Genomic DNA, 20,113 nt, shown 5'->3' on the forward strand with positions numbered 1-20,113 from the left:
GGACTGTCATTACAAATTACCACAAGTTGGATAGCCTGAAAACAACAGAAATTTGTTTTCTCACAGTTCTGGAGATCAGAGTCCACAATCAAGGTGTCATCAGGGTTATGGACCCATGGAAGCATCTAAAGAGAATTGTTCCTTGCCTCTTCCAGCTTCTGGTGGCCTCAGACATTCCTTGGCTTTTCTTGGGGTCTTTCCAATCTCTGCCTCCATCTTCACAGGGCCAATTTCCTTGTGTCTCTGTATCCAAATTTATTTCTTTTTATGTAGATCACAATCATTTTGGAATAGGACCCACCAATTCCAGTATAATTTCATCTTTACTAATTGCATATACAGAATGGTAACCAAATAAGGGCACCAATGTTGGCAGTTACAGCTTGAAAATATCTTATCAGAAGACAAAATTCAACCCAAAACAAGGATAGGCCTATCCCAGTAAATTTTATATTTTCTTTTGTTATAGACTGTATTAGTTACTATACATAGAAATGTATGGAATGCTACACACCTATTCAATGAACTGCAATATATAGTAGCTTAAACCAGAGTTTCTTTTCTTCTGAGCTACAGGGAGAAAGGAGCTGGAGCTGGAAGAGTGGGTACACACTGTGAGGTTTACATATTTCTTTTATCTTGATATTTTGCCATATCCACATAATTCACTTTTGAAGATGACACACAGGCACTTTCTGTGCTCCAGCCCTTGAGAGGGAGAAAAAATAAGTGTATCTCCTTTCACTGAGGGAAATATTCTAGAAGGCACACAAATAATTTCCCTTTCATAACACTTCCACCAGCATATCAAGGCCACTCCTAAATATGAGGGGGTTTGTAATATACAGTCTTAAACTACACTGGCCTATGTATAGTTAAAACTTATATTATTCCTCAAAATATTCAATCCAAATTGGTAGCTGTATAATAACTTCTTTAAAGAGGTGCCTGGATGGCTCAGTCAAGTCAGTTAAGCATCTGACTTCAGCTCAGGTCATGTTCTCACTGTTTGAAAGTTTGAGTCCTGCATTGGGCTCTGTGCTGAGAGCTCAGAACCTGGAGCCTGCTTCAGAATGTGTGTCTCCCTCCCTCTCTATCCCTCCCATGCTCTCTTTCTCTCTCTCTCTCAAAATAATAAATGTAAAAAATGAAAAAAAAATTCTTTAAATTAAGGTTTAAAATACATTTGGAAAATAACTAGCAATTTGCTACAGAAAACCACCAACTGATGTGCTCCTTTAACTTTAGAGGCTGCAAATGTATTGGCAGGATGTTCTACCCAACAACTTCAAAAATCATCAGATAAAATAGTAACGTTTCAGCTGGGAGGTAGTAAAATAGAACAATTAATATAGACATGCTTGGTATGTGGGTGTTTTGTTAAATGTTAATACTTGTGATTTTTTCTGCAAAGTTCTTTGTGGCTAGTTATTCTTCTAACTACTACTTTTATAAATAAGAAAATTTATTTTCATAGAAGTTAAATAAAAGGTAAAATGGCAACAAAACTCTTGCAAATGCTTACTTTCTCTGTCTCTCTTTGCCTGTCCAAGTTCCAGGTACGGCTCCTCATATTCATCTACAGCCTGGCAGTAAGAGTGGCATTAAATTGACCTGCAGATCCATGGGGTGGTTTCCAGAGCCTGAAGTACAATGGAGGGACTTTCAAGGATTGCGCTTGGCACCAGCCTCTGAGACAAAGAGAATAGAAGAAAATGGGCTGTTTCATGTGGAATCATCTATCACAGTGAATACAAGTTCAAGAGCAGATGTGTCCTGTGTTATAAGGAACCTAATACTCAGTGTGGAGAAGGAGGTGCATATCTCCATGACAGGTCAGTTCCCTCCAAAGTCAGTATCTTGAGAGATCAATGCTGATCATGAAGGTCTTACTGGCAAGGAGCTATGACTGACAGACCTAGAAGAATATTCTAGTTTATCCATTTCTAACTCAATGTGGAGAACTTGGAAAAATTAATATTTTGTCTTGTGGTAGAAATGTCGTCATTCTACTTTATACAAATGAATATATCAGTGCACAAAAGTATTCAAAAGTTAATAAAGTTTTTGAAGAAACTTTCAAAGTTCCTCCTAAATTTCTCCTAATCCTACTGCCTAGAGAAAGTTTATTTTCACAATTTTCTGTTTTCTCCCATGTTTCAAATTGAATTTGAATCCTGACAGTGCCATTTAGCAGCTTCATGGTCTTTGGTAAGTATTGACCTGTATGTGCTCAGTTCCCATCAGCTAAATTGGGATAATCATAGTCTACCTCATAAAATTAATATCACAGGTAGAGAAGAGCTCAGACATTCCAGTCTACTCCTTATCCATATCCAAAGTGATTCTTCAAAGAAATAGCTTGCCCAAATGATCTCACCCAACTTCCTGGATATGCAAATATCTTTATTTGAAGTATTGCAGGCTGTCAACAACACTCTTTATTTCTTGCCCTTTCTTACCTGTCCCACTTCATCTTTCACTGTTCTTTTCTATTGTCTCCAATTCCTCCTACCCCACATTAATTCTCTAAACACATTCCTGTAATACCCCATGTAAACTGTTTGACACATTTCTTCTATTTACCTGTAACTAAGATTTCCTATTCAACCCATTCTGTGTTAAGTGCCCTTTTTACTCATACATTATTTTGATTGTATGTTTCACTATTTCTCCCGAATGAATATAAACTCCTGAGGACACTATATCTATTTTTTTTTTTTATTTTTTTAACATTTATTTATTTTGGGGATAGAGAGAGACAGAGCATGAATGGGGTAGGGTCAGAGAGAGGGAGACACAGAATCTGAAACAGGCTCCAGGCTCTGAGCTGTCAGCACAGAGCCCAACGCGGGGCTCGAACTCAGGGACCGCGAGATCATGCCCTGAGCCGAAGTTGGCCGCATAACCGACCGAGCCACCCAGGCGCCCCCACTATATCTATTTTTAATATCCCCATTACTTAGAAAAATACTGAGCCTCAAAATATTTTTGTACATACAAATGAATTAAAATTTGTATGACCTTTTAAGTGTCATTTATATTGTGCTTTAGTTTGGGAGGTCACATTGGTTTAAGATCATTAGAAAGAGAACTTCAGGTTGAAAATGTGAAAGAAACACATACACCAGAATAGTGATAACATATTTTTTTAAATGCTCATATATTTATATGTACATACATACATGTTTGAGGTCATCCATTAAAAATTATGCAGTTATCTTGGGGCCTCTGGGTGGCTCAGTCAGTACCTCTTTGAAATAACAATATTAAATGGAGAAAATATCAATCATTTTTACTGATTTCAGTTCTTAGCTGACAGATAAAAGAAATGGTGAATTGAAATTATCTCTGTCTCAAGAACCTAGAATTCTATTTGGCTTATTATCCAAGATGTCACAATTTCTTCTTTAATCTTTAGAAAAAAGCTCCACATCCTTCTCAGTCATATTGGCACATTGTCAAGGTCACATATATGTTTACATAGAAAATAATTGCATAGAAAGGACACATGGAAAAGCCAGTTTGGGGAACTGTAGGAGAAAGGATGAAAATGAATACTTGTTCTTTTTGATCAATCTGGCTAGGGTTTATCAATGTTGTCACTCTTTCATTGAACCAGATCCTGGTTGCATTGATCTGTTCTACTGTGTTGTTGTGGGTTTTTTTGTTGTTGTTTGTTTGTTTTGTTTTTGTTTTAATTCCCATATCACTGGTTTCTGCTAAAATCTTTATTATTTCCCTTCTTGGGCTGGTTTTGGGCTTTATTTACTGTTCTTTTTCCTGGTCCTTTATGTGTAAACTTCAGTTGTGTATTTGAGACATTTCTTCCTTCTTTAGGAAGGCCTGGATTGCTATATTCTTACCTCTTATTAATGCTTTTGCTGCATCCCAGAGTTTTAGGGTTGCCATATTTTCATTTTCATTGGCTTCCATGTAGTTTTTAATTTCTTTTTTAATATTTGGTTAACTCATTCACTCTTGTGTAGGGTATTCTTTAATCTCAAAGTATTTGTGGTCCTTGCAAATTTTTTTTTCTTGTGGTTGATTTCAGTTTTCATAGTGTTGTGTCTAAAAATATGTGTGATATGATATTGATCCTTTTGTACTTGTTGAGGGCTGATTTGTGACTCAGTATATTATCTATTCTGAAGAACGTTCCATGTGTACTCTAGAAGAATATGTATTCTGCTGCTTTAGGGTAACATGTTCTGAATATATTTGTTAAGTCCATCTGGTCCAGTGTGTCATTCAGAGTCATTGTTTCCTTGTTGATTTCCTGCTTAGCTGATCTGTCCATTGCTGTAACCAGGGTGTTGGTTCCCTACTATTATGGTCATCATCAATGAGTTTCTTTATTCTGTGGTTAATTGATTCATATATTTGGGTGCTTTCAATTTGTGGACATAAATATTGACAATTGTTAGATCTTATGATCTAATGGCTTTTTTCATCTCTTGTTACAGTCTTTGTTTTACAACGTAGTTTGTCTGATATAAGTATGGCTACTCTGTCTTTCTTCTGATGCCCATTAACATGACAGATGCTTCTCCATCCTCTCACTTTAAATTTGCTGGTGCCTTTAGGTATAAAATGAGTCTCTTACAGGTAGCACATAGATGGATTTGGTTTTCTTATCATTCTGTAACCCTATTTATTTTTATTGTAGCATTTAGTCCATTGACATTTAGAATCATTATCGAAAGATTTGAATTTAGTGCCATTGTGCTTCCTGTACACTTGTTCTTTCTGGTGGTGTTCTCTGGTCCTTTCAAGTCTTTGTTGCTTTTGGTCTTTTTAATTCATTTTTGTTTCATTTTTGTGTTGTCTCCACTCAAAGAGTCCTCTTTATAATTCTTGCAGGGCTGGTTTAATGCTCTGGAACTACTTTAGTTTTCATTGTCTGGAAACTCTTTATCTCTCCTTCTATTTTGAATGACAGTCTTCTTGGATAAGGAATTCTTGGCTGCATACTTTTCTGATTCAGCACATTGAATATGTCCTTCCACACCCTTCTGGCATGCCAATTTTCTATAGATAGATCTACTGCAAAACTGATCTGTCTTCCTTTGTAAGTTATGGCCTTTTTTCCTCCTTGATGCTTTCATAATACTTTCCTTGTCTGTCTATTTTGTGAATTTGACTATGACATGCCTTGGTGATGATTGTTTTTTGTTTGTTTGTTTTTTAATCTAATGGAAGTTCTCAGTGATTCTTGGATTTTGATGTGTGTGTGCTTACCCATATTAGGAAAGTTTTCAGCTATAATTTACTCACATATATTGTCTGCGATTGTTTCGCTCTGTTCCTCTTCTGGGATACCTCTAATTCTAATGTTATTTCTTTTTAATGTCACTTAGTTCTCTAAGTCTTGGATCATGATCTTTTTGCCTTTGTTTTTTTCTTTTTTTCTGCTTCATTATTTTCCATAATTTTTTTTATATCGCTTATTGACTCCTCTGCTTCATCTACCCTTGCCATCACAGGATGTATTTGAGATTGCATCTCAGTTATAACATTTTTAATTTTAGCTGACTAGATTTTAGGTTTGTTTTTTTTAATCTCTCCATAAATGGATTATCTTGTGTCTTCAATGCTTTTATTTTTCAACCTCAGCTAGTATTCTTATAATCATGGTTTTAAATTCTAGTTCAGAAATCTTACTTATATCAGGCTTAAGTCCCTGGCCATCATTTCTTCCTGTTCTTTCTTTTGGGGTGAATTATTCCATCTTGTCATTTTGAAGGAAGAAAATTAATTAATAAAATTAAAAATTACAAAATTAAAAAGAAAACAAAAAATCTAATAACGGAAGTTAGATCCTAGGTATGTTTCAGTCTGCTTGTTGAGAGAAGCTTGATAGAATAGAGAAAAAAAGAGAAATGAAAGAAAAAAATAAAAATTAAAAAATATATTTAACCAGTAAAATGGAATAAAATAAAATGGAATAAAAATATTTTAATAAAAAAACGAAAAAAATACACTTTTTGTATCAAAGGAAGAGAAAAAAAAGAAAAATAAAAGAAAACAATTTAGCAAAAAAGAAGCAAAGAAATGAATAAATAAATGAACCAGCAAACACAATTAAACTTGAATGAAGTTGCATCCAGTTTTCCCTAGAAATAAAACTTTGAATCACTATATAGTCCAGAGACTAAGCTGTGCTGGTTTTCTGGGAGGGTGTGCCTGAAGGGCACAGTTGGGAGGGATTGGCATAATGACTCCGTTCTCCACTAGGTGGTGCTCCTTAGCTTACCAGTGTGGGCCAGTGTGTCTGGCATGCATTTGTGTGGGAGAGGTGGAAATGACTTCACCCAGCTCCCTAGTCTCTGGCACAGGAATTTCTCGCTCTCACCCACCTATGATCAAGCACCTCTCCTTTGTCTCAGGCCTCCATCCACTCCCTGCCACTACTCTGTCTCTGTCCAAGCTGTCTGCCTGCCATTTGGCACCTCCCTCCAGAGTTTTTTTTCTCTGATGGGGATGTATTTCTACACCCCACTTTGGCTTTGACCCATCTGTCCTCTCAGGAAGAGGGTCTCACTAAGCAATGGCTGGGTGCCTGCTTGCCCCAGAAAATGTTCCTGCAATCTCACAGCAGCAGAGTTCCAGAGATTATGGCAAATCACAACACATAGCCAGAGCCAGGTTTCAGTGTACTCTGACATCTTTGTTCCAATACCAGCAAACATGGCTTCTCTCCAGGGTCCACTGGGGCCTTTGCCTGTGAGTAGACCATATGGCCTCTACCAAATGCTCTCCAAGCAGGGAAGCCACTTCTCCCCATGCACACATGGATCCCTTAGACCCCACTGCCGGCTCCTGAAAATTCAACTTGCTTCCTCATCAGAGCTCTGCCAGGCACTCGGCTCCAAAACTTCAGACTCTGTGCTCCACTGTTTATAGAATCCTGGTGGTATTGAGACTCTCTCCTTTCTTTCCATCAATGGTTTTGGGAAACAGATTTCTTGTTCAGTCCCCTGCAAGTGTTTTCACTCATCTCTCTTTCTCTCCGACTATATTGGGGAGAGTACTTTTCTTGAGCAATCCCAATGCGCCACATTCTCCCCTCTTATCTCTTTTTCTGCCCTCTCTCTGCATAAATAGCTCCCTATCCTCCACAGCTCTGCGGCTTTTCTCTCCCCAATTTACCTCTCCACACCGTGTACCAGCTGCGTTCACTGGCTTAAATTATGTAAATTGTCACGTAAATTCTCAGATTAATTTCCTATTAGTTTTAAAAATAGTTTAATGCTGATATAGCTGTGTTTTCAGGGATGAGACAAGCCCAGGGCTCCTATACTGCTCTGCCATCTTAACTCCTCTCTGTACCATTCCTAAAAAATGTCACCTAAAAAACAAAATCTTGTGATTTGTTCCCAGTAGCCAAATCCCCTGATGCCAAGCTGGACACTAAAAGAAATGATTTCTATTTTTTTCAGATGACTTGTTCCCCAAGGACTGTCCTTGGGCAGTGGGGTTTGCCCTTCCACTGTCTTTCTTGGCCATTGGTATAGCAGCCTGTGTTCTACTTCTGTGTTCCAGAAAAGCCAAAGGTAAATGGAATTTAAAAAAAAGTGGATATTAGCTTCATTTGTAGAGAATTATAGTATAATAGTAACAAAAACTCATAAGTGGTCTATAGTTGGTTTTTAGCATTTAAAATTGGGAACAAGAAAACATGAACAGAAAAAAATAATTCCATCTACAAACTCATGGCTCTGAATGCTTTTCAGATAATACAGGTTGTGTGTTCAAGGTCATTTATTTCATCAACAACAACAGCAAGATATGCTTTGTTATCTGACAAATGTGCGGGTTTGGAATATTGATTATTTATTTGTCTATGTGTTTGTTTATGCACCCAGAGATAATCAAATTATCTGTAACATAATTTAACTGAAACCTTAGTTTAGCATTTGGATGGTATTTTCTGTTATCAGAATGCCATTGTTCTCTAATTTTTTGGGGGGGTTCAGGTTAGAGCAATATTCAGAACATTTGTTTGTGAGCATAAGTAAGAAGATATTAACAAATGAGAGTTCTTATCCAGGCCATGACTGCCTGTGACTTCCTTTCTCCAGGCCCTAGAAAATAATGTCTCATAAGAGAGCTTGTTTCTCTGTGCTCTAACTTGATTACTTTTCTCTACACAAGACTGACTACCCACAGCCTATGGCACTCCTGTGCCTCACTCTCAATGTATTCAGGGAGTTCTTTAAACAAATGCTTTCTTCAGAGATAATATCAGTACTGTAGAAAGACTTAGCAGCTATTCCTGTAGAACTTAGATATATTTCTATTCAGTTTTTTCTACATTGATTGAATTTCCTGTATCTTGAGGGCAACATGCCAGCGAACATGATTTACCTCCACTAGGTAAGAGAAGAGAATCAGGACAGTGACCAAAAGTAAAAAAAAAAAAAACAAAAAAAACGGCAACAATAACAACAAACACTGACTGTGAAGAGATGCATTGCATTGTGTTAAAGTTCTCTTATCACCTGTCAGTTCAAGCAAATGATATAGTTCATACCCTTAAATTTTTGTACAACATATAAATCTCTCAAAATGTCCAATATGTCTACTTGGTCAATTTTAAAAGGTAGTTTTTCTAAAAATGTGGGATATATATTTTTCAAGGCAGCAAAATGGTATTTATCAGCTAGAGCATAGTATATCAAAACATAAGAACCTTATTGGGCATTGTTTGAATAAATTGTCTAAAAGGCTAATTATGTGGAAACCTTACCTAAATTTACAATTCTAGTGTCAACGCTTATTATTAATCTACCAAATCAATCAATAATTATTTTATTTAATTGAAAACAATTGTTGACTATACTGGAATTAAAATGAAAAAAACTTAATTAAAAATGTATAGCTGACAAACAATATTACATTAGTTTCAAGTGTACAATATAGTGATAAAACAACTATTTATGCTTTGTTCACCACAAATGTAGCCACCATTTATCATTATACAGCTATTATAATATCATAAATTATATTTTCCACACTGCAGTTTTCAATGATGAGAATTATTCATTTCATAACTGGAATCCTGTACCTCCTACATTACCCCTTCACCCCTTCACCCCCACTTCTGCAACCACCAGTTTGTTCTCAGTACTTATGGGCCTGGTTCTGATTTGTTTGTTTTGAAATCATATGGTTTTTGTCTTTGTATGACATCTCACCAAAATAACCTCGTTTCATCCATGTTGTTGCAAATGACATGAACCCACTCTTTTGCTGGCTGAATAATAATCCATTGTTTATATATACACCATATGTTATTTTTTCATTCATCTGTCCAAAGGCACTTAGGTTGTTTCCATATCTTGGATGTGGTAAATAATACTCCAGTAAGCACAGTGGAGCATATGTATTTTTGAATTAGTGTTTCCATTTCTGGGGTGTTAAATACACAGCAGTGGAATTAGTGGATTGTACAGTATTTCTGTTTTAATTTCTTAAAGAGACTCCATGCTGCTTCCCACAGTTGCTACACTAATTTAGATCCCCACCAACAGTGTGTGACTATTCTTTTTCCTCCACATCCTTTCCAACACTTAGTACAATAAAACCTTGTTTTGTGAGCATTCCGCAAAGATGATTGTAATCCAACCACTTTTATATCAAAGCAAATTTACTGATAAGAAATAATGGAAATTCAGATGATTGATTCCACAACCCAAAATATTCATATAAAAATGATTACAATACTGTAATATAATGCAAAGTATTAAAGAATATACAGAATATAAAGAAAAATAAATAAATAAATCTGCATGTAGCTTTGAAAGCCTTCCTGGCAGGTGTAAGGGAGATAAGAGAGAGAGAAGTGTTATTGTGTAGGACCACTTTCACTATCTTTAAGGGAATAACTTCTATATATTGAGTCCATGGAATCTTTTTCTGCATGGGGGACATTGTATATGCTCATGTGGATGTTGACTACAGTATAGTATTAATAAACTCTTCTTATATATTGTACTTAAAGTAACTAGCAATGAGGTAGCAGAGGAAAGCGTCTATATCTGCAGGCAGCCTGACCTAGAAGGAAGCAAAGCTTCCTAAGCTTACTCCTGTATGGAAAAGGAAAGGACTGTCCAAAGGTGCTCTGAAGTGACAAAAAATACATTAGTGCCAGTTATGGGCACCTTCCAAAATTCTGAAAAATCACTAATTTCTGCCAAACACCACAGCCTGAGACCAAGCATCCGAGCATAAGAGATGATCACGCACAATCACACAGTGAAAGAAAGAGAAGAACCATTGACTCAGTTGTGATCGTGATGTTCAGTGTCACGTACTACTCCTATTGCAAGACCTCGCTCATTTATCAAGTTAAAATTTATTAGAATTGTTTGCTCATCTTACAGAACACTTGCAAAATAAGTTACTCGCAATCCAGGGTTTTACTGTATTAATTAACTTTTTGATACTAGCCATTGTGATTAAGTGTCAGATGACATCTCCTGGTTTTGATTTGCATTTCACTGATTATTAGTGATGTTGACTATTTTTATCTGTGTCTGCTGGCAATCTGTATAGCTTTTTTTTTTGAAAATTGTCTAATCAATTCCTCTGTTTTTAAATGAATTACTCCTTTCCTTTCCTTTCTTTTCCTTTCTTTTCCATTTCCCTTTTCCTTTCCTTTCCTTTCCTTTCCTTTCCTTTCCTTTCCTTTCCTTTCCTTTCCTTTCTCTTGTTTCTTTTTTCTTTTTTTTTGCTGTTGAGTTTTATTTTTTAATATATTTTAGATATTAAAACCTTATCATATATATCAGTTTCAAATATTTTCTCCCATTCAACAGATTGCCTTTTGTTTTGTTGATAGTTTCCTTGACTGTGAAAACACTTTTTATTTTCGTGCAGTCCCAGTAGTTTATTTTTGATTTTCTTTCCTTTGCTTTAGCAGACTATACATGAATATGTTGCTAAAATCAATATAGAGATATGCTTTCTTCCAGGAGCTTTATGGTTTCAGATCTCAGACTTGGGTCTTTAATCCATTTTTATTTTTGGTATGGTGTGAGAAAGTGAGTCAGTTTCATTCTTTTGGATGTAGTTACTCAGTTTACCCAGGACCATTTAATAAAAATTTTTTTTTCTCACATCATATATTCTTGACGTCTTTGTCATAAATTATCTGACCATATAAACATGGGTTTATTTCTGGGGTCTTTATTTATTACCTTTGATCTGTGTGTTTTTGTGCCAGTAACATACTTTTTAAAATTATTATAGTTTTGTGGTATATTTTGAAATCTGGGATTGCAATATATCCAGCTTTGTTCTTCTTTCTCAACATTGCTTTGGATATTCACAGTCTTTTGTGGTTCCATACACTTTGTAATTATTTATTTTAGCTATGAGAAAGGTGCTATTGGCATTTTAATAGGGATTACATTGAATCTGTATCTTGATTTGGGTAGTATGGATATTTCAACAATATGAATTCTTCCAATCCAGGAGCATGGGTATCTCCTCTTGTTTTTTGTCATCTAATTGCCTTTTATATATATTATATAATTTTCAGAATACTGTCATTTTACCATTTTGGTGAAGTTTAGCACTGGGTATTTTAATTCTGTTGCAATTTTATTTTTTTTTAATTTTTTTTAACGTTTATTTATTTTTGAGACAGAGAGAGACAGAGCATGAACAGGGGAGGGGCAGAGAGAGAGGGAGACACAGAATCTGAAACAGGCTCCAGGCTCTGAGTGGTCAGCACAGAGCCTGACACGGGGGTTGACCTCACGACCATGAGATCATGACCTGAGCCGAAGTCGGACGCTTAACCGACCAAGCCACCCAGGCGCCCCTGGTGCAATTTTAAATGGGATGTTTTTAAACTTATGTTTACTCCTGCTTCATTATTAGTGTATAGATATATAACTGATTTCTGTATATTAATTTTGTAACATGCAACTTTACTGAATTCATTCATTAATTCTAATAGTTTCTTGGTGGAATCTATAGGTATATATATAGTATTTTGTCTTCTGCAAAAAGTAACAGTTTTGTTTTTTTCCTTACCGATTTGGATGCATTTATCTTTTTTGCATTTTTTGATTGGTGTGATTAGGACTTACCTTACATTTTTTAATAATAGTGGCAGTAGTAGATGTCCTTCTCTTGTTCTTAGAGGAAAAGCTTTCAATTTTTCACCATTACATAGGATGTTAACTGTGGGTTTACCATATGTGCCAGTTATTATACTGAGTTGTGTTTCTCTAACCCCATTTTGTTAAGAGTTTTTACCATGATAAATGCCATATTTTGTCAACTGATAGTTTCTGCATCTATGGAGACGATTACATAATTTTTTATTCTTTATTGTATTAATGTGGTATACCCTGTTGATTGATTTGTGGATACTGAACCATCCTTGCATCCCAAGTGAAACCAATTTCATCATGTTGAATGTTATTTTTTAAGGTATTGTTGAGGTGGTGTGCTATTTTTGTGTGTGTGGAGAATTTGCATCTATGCTCATCAGGACTATTGACATGCTTTTGTTTTGTTTTGTTTTGCTTTACTGTTTTTGGTTTTGGTATCAAGGAAAAACTGTCTTCATAGAATGTATTTAGAAGCTTTCTTTCCTCTCATACTTTTTGAAATAGCTTGAGGAAAATCAGTATCAACTCTTCTTTAAATTTTTAGTGGAATTCATTAGGGAATCCATCTGGTCCTTATTGTTTATGTCAAGAGTTTTTGGTTACCAATTCAATATTGTTACATAGAAACAAGACTTTTCAGATTTATTTTTTTTTCTGATTCAGTTTTGTAATATTGTATGTTTCTAGGAAGTCATCCATTTCTTCTAGTTCATCCAATTTGTTGGTGCCTATTATTCCAAAGTGGCCTAATTGTAATCCTTTGCATTTATGTGGTGTTGGTTATTACTTTTCCTCTTTTATATTCTTTGTTTTTTAGAGAGAGAAAGAGAGGGGACAATTTTTTTTTTTTTTTTTGAGAGAGAGAGTGGGAGAGAGAGAGAAAGAGAATCCCTGGAGGGGCAGAGGGAGAGAGAGAGAGAAGGGTTTGTGTTTTCCCAAAGTGGGTCTCATGTTTACCCAAAGCACAAGCTCATTTATGCAGGGTTTGAACTCACAAACCATGAGATCATGACCTGAGCCAAAGTAAGATGCTTAACCAACTGAGCCACCCAGGCACCCTCCTCTTTCATTTCATTTCTTTTCTTTCTTTTCCTTTCTTTTTTTTTCTTCTTTTTTAAAAGTATTTTAATGTTTATTTATTTTTGAGAGAAAGACAGAATGAGAGGGGAGGGTCAGAGAGAGAGGGAGACACAGAATATGAAACAGCCTCCAGGCTCTGAGCTGTCAGCACAGAGCCAGCCTGGGGCTTGAACCCATGAACTGTGAGATCATGACCTGAGCTGAAGTTGGACACTCAACTGAGCGACACAGGTGGCTTCTCTTTCATTTCTGATATCATTTATTTTGGGTTCTTTTTTTCTTTCTTTCTTTCTTTCTTTCTTTCTTTCTTTCTTTCTTTCTTCTCCTCTCTCTTTCCCTCTCTGTGTGTCTCTTTCTTCCTTTTTTTTCTTTTGAGTGTGACTAAAATTTATCAATTTTGTTTATTTTTTCAAAGATCCAGCTCTTGCTTTCATTGATCTTTTCTATTTTTTGGTCTCATTTTATTTCCATTCTGATCTTTACTATTCTCTTCCTTGTACTAACTTTGGGCTTTTGTTCTTTTTTCCAGCTCTTTTAGGTGAAATTTAGATTTTGTTTTAATTAGATATTTCTTGATCTGATGCAGGCATCTATAACTATAAATTTTCTTCTTAGAATTCTTTTTACTGCATCCCAAAGATTTTGGAGAGTTGTACTTTCATTTTAATTTGTCTCCATGTATGTTCTTATTCCCTCTTTGATTTCTTTGATGACTCATTTACTGTTTAGTAGCATGCTGTTTACCCTCCTCATGCTTGTGTTTTTTCCAGCTGTTTTCTTGTAATTGATTTTTAGATTCATACTGTTTTGGTTCAAAGACATTCTTTGTATGATTACAATTTTCTTAAATGTATTGAGGTTTTTTTTCACTTATTTTTTGGCCTAACGTGATCTATTCTGGAGATTGTTCCTTGTGCACTTGAAAAGAATGTGTATTCTTATGTTTGCATAGAATATTCTTTATAAATCTGCTAAGTCCATCTGGTTTAATGTGTCAATCAAAGACATTTTCCTTATGGATATTCTGCCCCCCTGATCTTTCCATTGAGCAAATGAGTTACTAAAGTCCCCTACTATTATTGGATTATTGTCAATTTCTCTCTATATTTGGCAATATTTGGCTTATGAATTTCATTGCTCCAATATTGAGTGCATAGATATTTACAATTGTTATATTCTCTTGTTGGGTTCATCCGTTTATCATTAGGTAGTGTCCTTTTTCACTTTCTACAATCTTTGTTTTAAAGTATTTTTGGTATGGTGTAAGTATTGCTACCCCACTTTTTTCCCGCACTTCCATTTGCATTGTAAATGCTTTTCCATCCCCGCACATTTAATCTGCATATGTCTTTAGGTTTAAAGTAAGTGTCTTGTAGGCAGCATATAAATGGGTCTCTCTCTTTTTTTAATCCATTCTATAATCCTACATGTCACTATTGAGTCATTTTGAACATTTACACTTAAAATAATTATTGATAGATACATTTTTATTGTCATTTTGTTATTTGATTTCTGTTTGCTTTTGTAATCCTTCTCAGTTTATTTTTTTGTCTTGTTCTTGTTTTCCTTGTTCATTATTTCATTTAATGTTTTTTTCTGTAATGTAATGTAATTTTTATTTATATTTTTGGGTTATCTAGTATAAGTTTTTGTTTTATGGTTACCATGCAGTTCATACAAACATATTAAGAATATAGCAGTCTAGAGGTGCCTGGGTGGCTCAGTCGGTTAAGCATCCAACTTCGGCTCAGGTCATGATCTCGTGGTCTGTGAGTTTGAGCCCTGTGTTGGGCTCTGTGCTGACAGCTCAGAGCCTGGAGCCTGTTTTGGATTCTGTGTCTCCCTCTATCTCTGACCCTCCTTCGTTCATGCTCTGTCTTTCTCTGTCTCAAAAATAAATAAAGTTAAAAAAAATTTAAGAAGAATATAGCAGTCTAATGTTGATATTCACTTAAATTCAAACATATTTTAAAAGAACTTCACTTTTCTTCCCCTCACCTGTTACATATATGTTGTCATATTTTGCATATTTTTATTTTGTTAGCCCCTTACTAAATTTTTTACATATAATTGATTTTAATATTTTTTCTTTTTTTAAATTTTTAAATGTTTATTAATGTTTGAAAGACAGAGAGAGAGACACAGCATGAGCAGCGGAGGGGCACAGAGAGAGGGAGACACAGAATCCAAAGCAGGCTCCAGGATCTGAGCTTTCAGCACAAAGCCTGATGTGGGGCTCAAAATCACAAACTGTGAGATGATGACCCAAGCCAGAGTCAGATGTGTAACTGACTGAGCCACCCAGGTGCCCCAATACTTTTGTCTTTTAACCTTTATGCTAAGCTCTTTATCCCTCTTTCAATTCAAATGACATCCTTGCCAGCTAGAGTATTCGTGGTTGTAGCTTTTATTATTTTTTTTTCCCTTTCACTTAGATCACTCCTTTATGCTCTACGGAATTTCTGCTAAAAAATCAACTAATGGACTTAAGGGGTTTTTCCTTATATATAACTAGTTTCTTTTCTCTTTTTGGTTATTTATTTATTTATTCATTTATTTAGAGAAAATGAGTGTGGGATAGGGGCAAGGGGGGAGAGAATCTCAAGCAGATTCCATCCTCAATGTGGAGCCCTACATAGGGTTGAACTCACCACTCTGGGATCATGACCTGAGCCAAAATCAAGAGTCAGACAATTTACCCAGTCAGCCATCAGGCACCACTCTCTTTTTGCCTTTAAAATTATCTCTTTATATTTAGTCTTCTACATTTTAATTATTAAGAGTCATGGTGTGGACCTCATTGGGTTTCTTTTGTTTGGAAGTCTCTGAGCTTTGGTACCTGGATTTCAGTTTCCTTCACCAAGATAGGAAATTTCTCTGCCATTACTTATTCAAGTAAGTTGTTTTGCCTTCTTTTCTTTTATCTTTCTGGAACCCAAATGATGTAAATATTTGTTCACTTGATGTTATTTGAGAGATCCTTTAGTTTAAAGTTTAACATCATTTAAAAAATTTTTTTTCTCTTCTTCTCTGGTGCTTTACATTGCACTGCATTCAAGATCACTGATTCATTCTCCTGTATTTTCTAAACTACTGTTGATTCCCTTCAGTGTATTTTTTATTACAGTTATTGGATTCTTCAACTATGATTTTTATATTTTCCATCTCACATTCAAATTCTCACTGAGTTTGTTTACTCTCCAGACTTGTGAGCATATTTTGAATAATCACTTCGAACTCTTCATCAGGTATATGGTAATTATCTCTTCATTGTGTTGTTTTTCTGACATTTTGTCTTGTTCTTTCATTTGGCTCATTCTCACTTTGCTCACTGAGTGTGTGTGTGTATGTGTGTGTGTCTGTGTGTGTGTATGTCTGTGTGTGTGTTTGCATGTGTGTGTTTCGGTCTATGAATTAGGCAAAACAATTCATTTTCCTAAACTTGAAGTAAAAGTTTGTAAGTTATCCTCTTTGTAGACTGTGTGTGCTTATTGCCTTTGGCTGGATGGCTGGAGCTGTGGCTGCCATGGGCTCTGGGGCCAAGGGCACAGTATTAAGTGGCTGGCATGAAGGTATGCCCAAATATTAAGAAGGCTCTACCTGTGGCAATCCTGGGGCTCATCATATTGAAAGTGCCCTGGAAGGGCTCTGAGTCTGAGCTGGGTTCTGGCCAGGGGTTCCCAGGGTACATTGTGCTAGGGTGTTCCCTGGTAAGATGTTTGGAGCTAGAGTGTTACAGTCTTGGTGTTTTCCACCGTGTTTGCACTTGTGACACTGAAGTAATTCAGCTGGAGCTGTAGTGAGTGCAGAGCAGGTGTGTCCTGGTGTGCACTGCATCAGCTCATCATTAGGGTACTGACCGGAGCTGATGTGGACTAGTGGGTCTGTGGATCGTTAAGGAGGTAGCCTGGCTAGGGGCCCTGGACTATTGTGATGGAGGAAAATATATCCTGTGCTGTTCACTAGACCTTCTGACCAAGGTGAATTTCGTCACCTCCTCTGCCATTTGATAGAGTTCTAAGGCTGGATCCCTTACATTCTAGTTGCTATTTTTTTTTCCTTTTTATTTAAATTCAACTTAGTTAGCATACAGTGTTATATTAGTTTCACATGCACAATATAGTGATTCAACACTTTCATACTACACTCAGTGCACATCAAACCAACTACACTCTTTAGTGTCCATCACCTATTTAACCCATTGCCCCACCCAAGTCCCCTCTGGTAACAATCAATTGGTTCTCCATAATTAACAATCTGTTTCTTTATTTGCCTCTCTTTATATCTCTTTTTGTTTTCCAGTTGAACATTTGTTATGTTTCCTAAAACCCATGTAAGAGTGAAATCATATGGTAATTTTTTAAGTTTTTTTTTTTTTCAGAGAGAGAGAGAGAGAGAGAGAATCCCAAACAGTCTCCAGGGCTCAAATCACAAACTGTGAGATCATGACCCAAGCCAAAATCAAGAGTTGGACACTTAACTGACTAAGCCACCCAGACCCCCAGAAATCATATGATATTTGTCATTCTCTGTCTCACTTATTTTCCTTAGCATAATATTCTCTAGATCAATCCATGTTGTTGCAAATGCAAAGATTTCATTCTTTATTTATGGCTGAGTAACATTCCATTATATGTATATATCCCACTTCTTCCTTATCCACTCATTAGTTGATGGACACGGACTGTTTATACAATTTGCCTATAATAGGTAATGCTGCTATAAAGATCAGGGTGATATATCAGTTAGAATTAGTAGTTTTATATTCTTTAAGTAAATAACTAGTAACACAAATGCTAGATCGTAGGGTACTTCTGTTTTTAAGTTTTTGAGGAACATCCATATTGTTTTCCAAAGTGACTGCACCAGTTTGTATTCCCACCAATGGTGCAAGACAGATTCCCTTTCTCCATACGCTGTAAACAGATATTGTTTCCTGTGTTGTTAATTTTAGCCATTTTGACAGGTGTGAGGTGATATCCAATGGTAGTTTTGATTTGTATTTCCCTGATGATAAGTGATGGTGACCATGTTTCCCTGTGTCTGTTGGCCATCTGAATGTGTTCTTTGGAAAAATGTCTATTCATCTATTTTACCCATGTTTTAATTGGATTATTCATTTTTTGGGGGGGGGTGTTGAGTTTTGTAAGTTATTTATATATTTTGGATAGTAATCTTTATCAGTTATGTCACTGGCAAATATCTTCTCCCATTCCATGGCTTACCTTATTTTTGTTAAATGTTTCCTTCCCTTTCAGATGGGTTTTATTTTGATGAAATCTCAGTGATTTATCTTTTACTTTTGTTATCCTTGCCTCAAGGCAGATATCAAGAAAGAAGTTTCTATGGCTGATGTCAAACTAGTTACTGCCTATGTTCTATTCTATGATTTTTATGGTTTCAGGTCTCACATTTTGGTGTCTAATCTTATTTGAATTTATTTCTCTGACTTGTTTAAGAAAGTGGTCCAATTTCATTCTTGGGAATGTAGCTATCCAGATTCTTCACATCATTTGTTGAAGAGATTGTCTTTTTTCCATTAGGTATCTTTTACGGCTTTGTCAAAATTTAATTGACCACATAGTTGGGGGCTTATTTCTGGGTTTCCTATTCTTTTTCGTTCATAACTGTGTTTATTTTTTGTGCCAGTTCCATACTGTCTTGACCATTACAGCTTTGTAATGTAACTTGAGGTATGGAATTGTAATGCCTCCAGCTTTTCTTGCCTTTTGCAAGTTGCTTTGCCTTTTCAAGGTCTTTTGTGGTTCTATGCAAATTTTAAGATTGTTGCAGCTCTGTGAAGAATGCTCTTAGTATTTTGATGGGGATTACCTTAAATATGTAGATGCTTTGGGTAGTAGAGATATTATAACAATGTTTCTTTTTCCTATACATGCACATGGAATGGCTTTCCATTTATTGCATCCTCTTCAACTTCTTTCATCATTGTTTTATAGTTTTCAGAATACAGGTTTCCAACATCTTAGTTTAGGTCTAGTTGCATGTATCTTATTGTATTTGGTGCAATTGTAAATAGGATTGATTCTTTAAAATCTCTGTCTGCTGCTTCTTATTAGTTTATAGAAATGCAACAGATTTCTGTAAGCTGACTTTGTGTCTTACAGATTTACTGAATTCATGTATCAGTTCTAGTAGTCTTTTGATGAAGTGTTTTCATTTTCTATATAGAGTATCATGTCATCTACAAATAGTGAAAATTTGACTTCTTCATTGCTGATTTGGATGTCTTTTATTTCTTTATTTTGTCTGATCACTAAAGCTAGAACTTCCAGTACTATGTTAAATAACAGTAGTGAAAATGGACATCACTGTCATATTACTGACCATAGAGGAAAAGCTCTTAGTTTTTCCCCATTTAGTATATTAACTGCGGATTTTTGCATAGAAAGCCTTTATCATGCTGACATGTGTTCCCTCTAAACATATTTTTTCTGAGTTTTTTTTTAAATCATGAATGGATTTTCTACTTTGTCAAACGTGTTTTCTGCATCCATTGAAGTGATTATATGATTCTTATTCTTTCTTTTATTAAATTGGTGTATCATGTTGACTGTTTATGAATATTGACCCTCCCTTGCAACCAATGAATGGATTCCACTTGGTGATGTGAATATTTTTTAATATATTGTTGGCTCAAGTTGCTACTATTTTACTGATGATTTTTGCATCAATGTTCACCAGTGATACTGCCCTGTAGTTCAGTTTCCAGCTAACTGATTATCCAATTGTGGTATCAAAGTAAAACTGGCCCCATAGAATGAATTTGGAAGTTTTCCTTCCTTTTCTATTTTTTGGGCATAATTTGAGAATAGGTATTAATTCTTCTTTAAGTGTTTGATAGAATTTGCCTATGCAATTATCTGGCTCTGGACATGTTTGTT

General features: G+C 35.6%; 1 protein-coding gene across 1 annotated transcript in view; it reads left to right on the forward strand.

Annotated features, from left to right (window-relative positions):
• The window catches only part of LOC128314773 (butyrophilin subfamily 1 member A1-like), a 111,318-nt gene extending 102,118 nt beyond the window's left edge, over nucleotides 1-9,200 (forward strand). Inside the window, exons 3-4 of the mRNA XM_053218338.1 lie at nucleotides 1,554-1,835; nucleotides 7,443-9,200. Coding sequence (XP_053074313.1) covers nucleotides 1,554-1,835; nucleotides 7,443-7,588 — 428 coding nt within the window. The 3' untranslated portion in view covers nucleotides 7,589-9,200. The remainder of the gene's footprint in view (nucleotides 1-1,553; nucleotides 1,836-7,442) is intronic.
• Nucleotides 9,201-20,113: the final 10,913 nt, after the last annotated feature.

The sequence above is a fragment of the Acinonyx jubatus genome, chromosome A1 (genome assembly GCF_027475565.1).
Source record: "Acinonyx jubatus isolate Ajub_Pintada_27869175 chromosome A1, VMU_Ajub_asm_v1.0, whole genome shotgun sequence".
Classification (NCBI taxonomy): Eukaryota; Metazoa; Chordata; class Mammalia; order Carnivora; family Felidae; genus Acinonyx; species Acinonyx jubatus.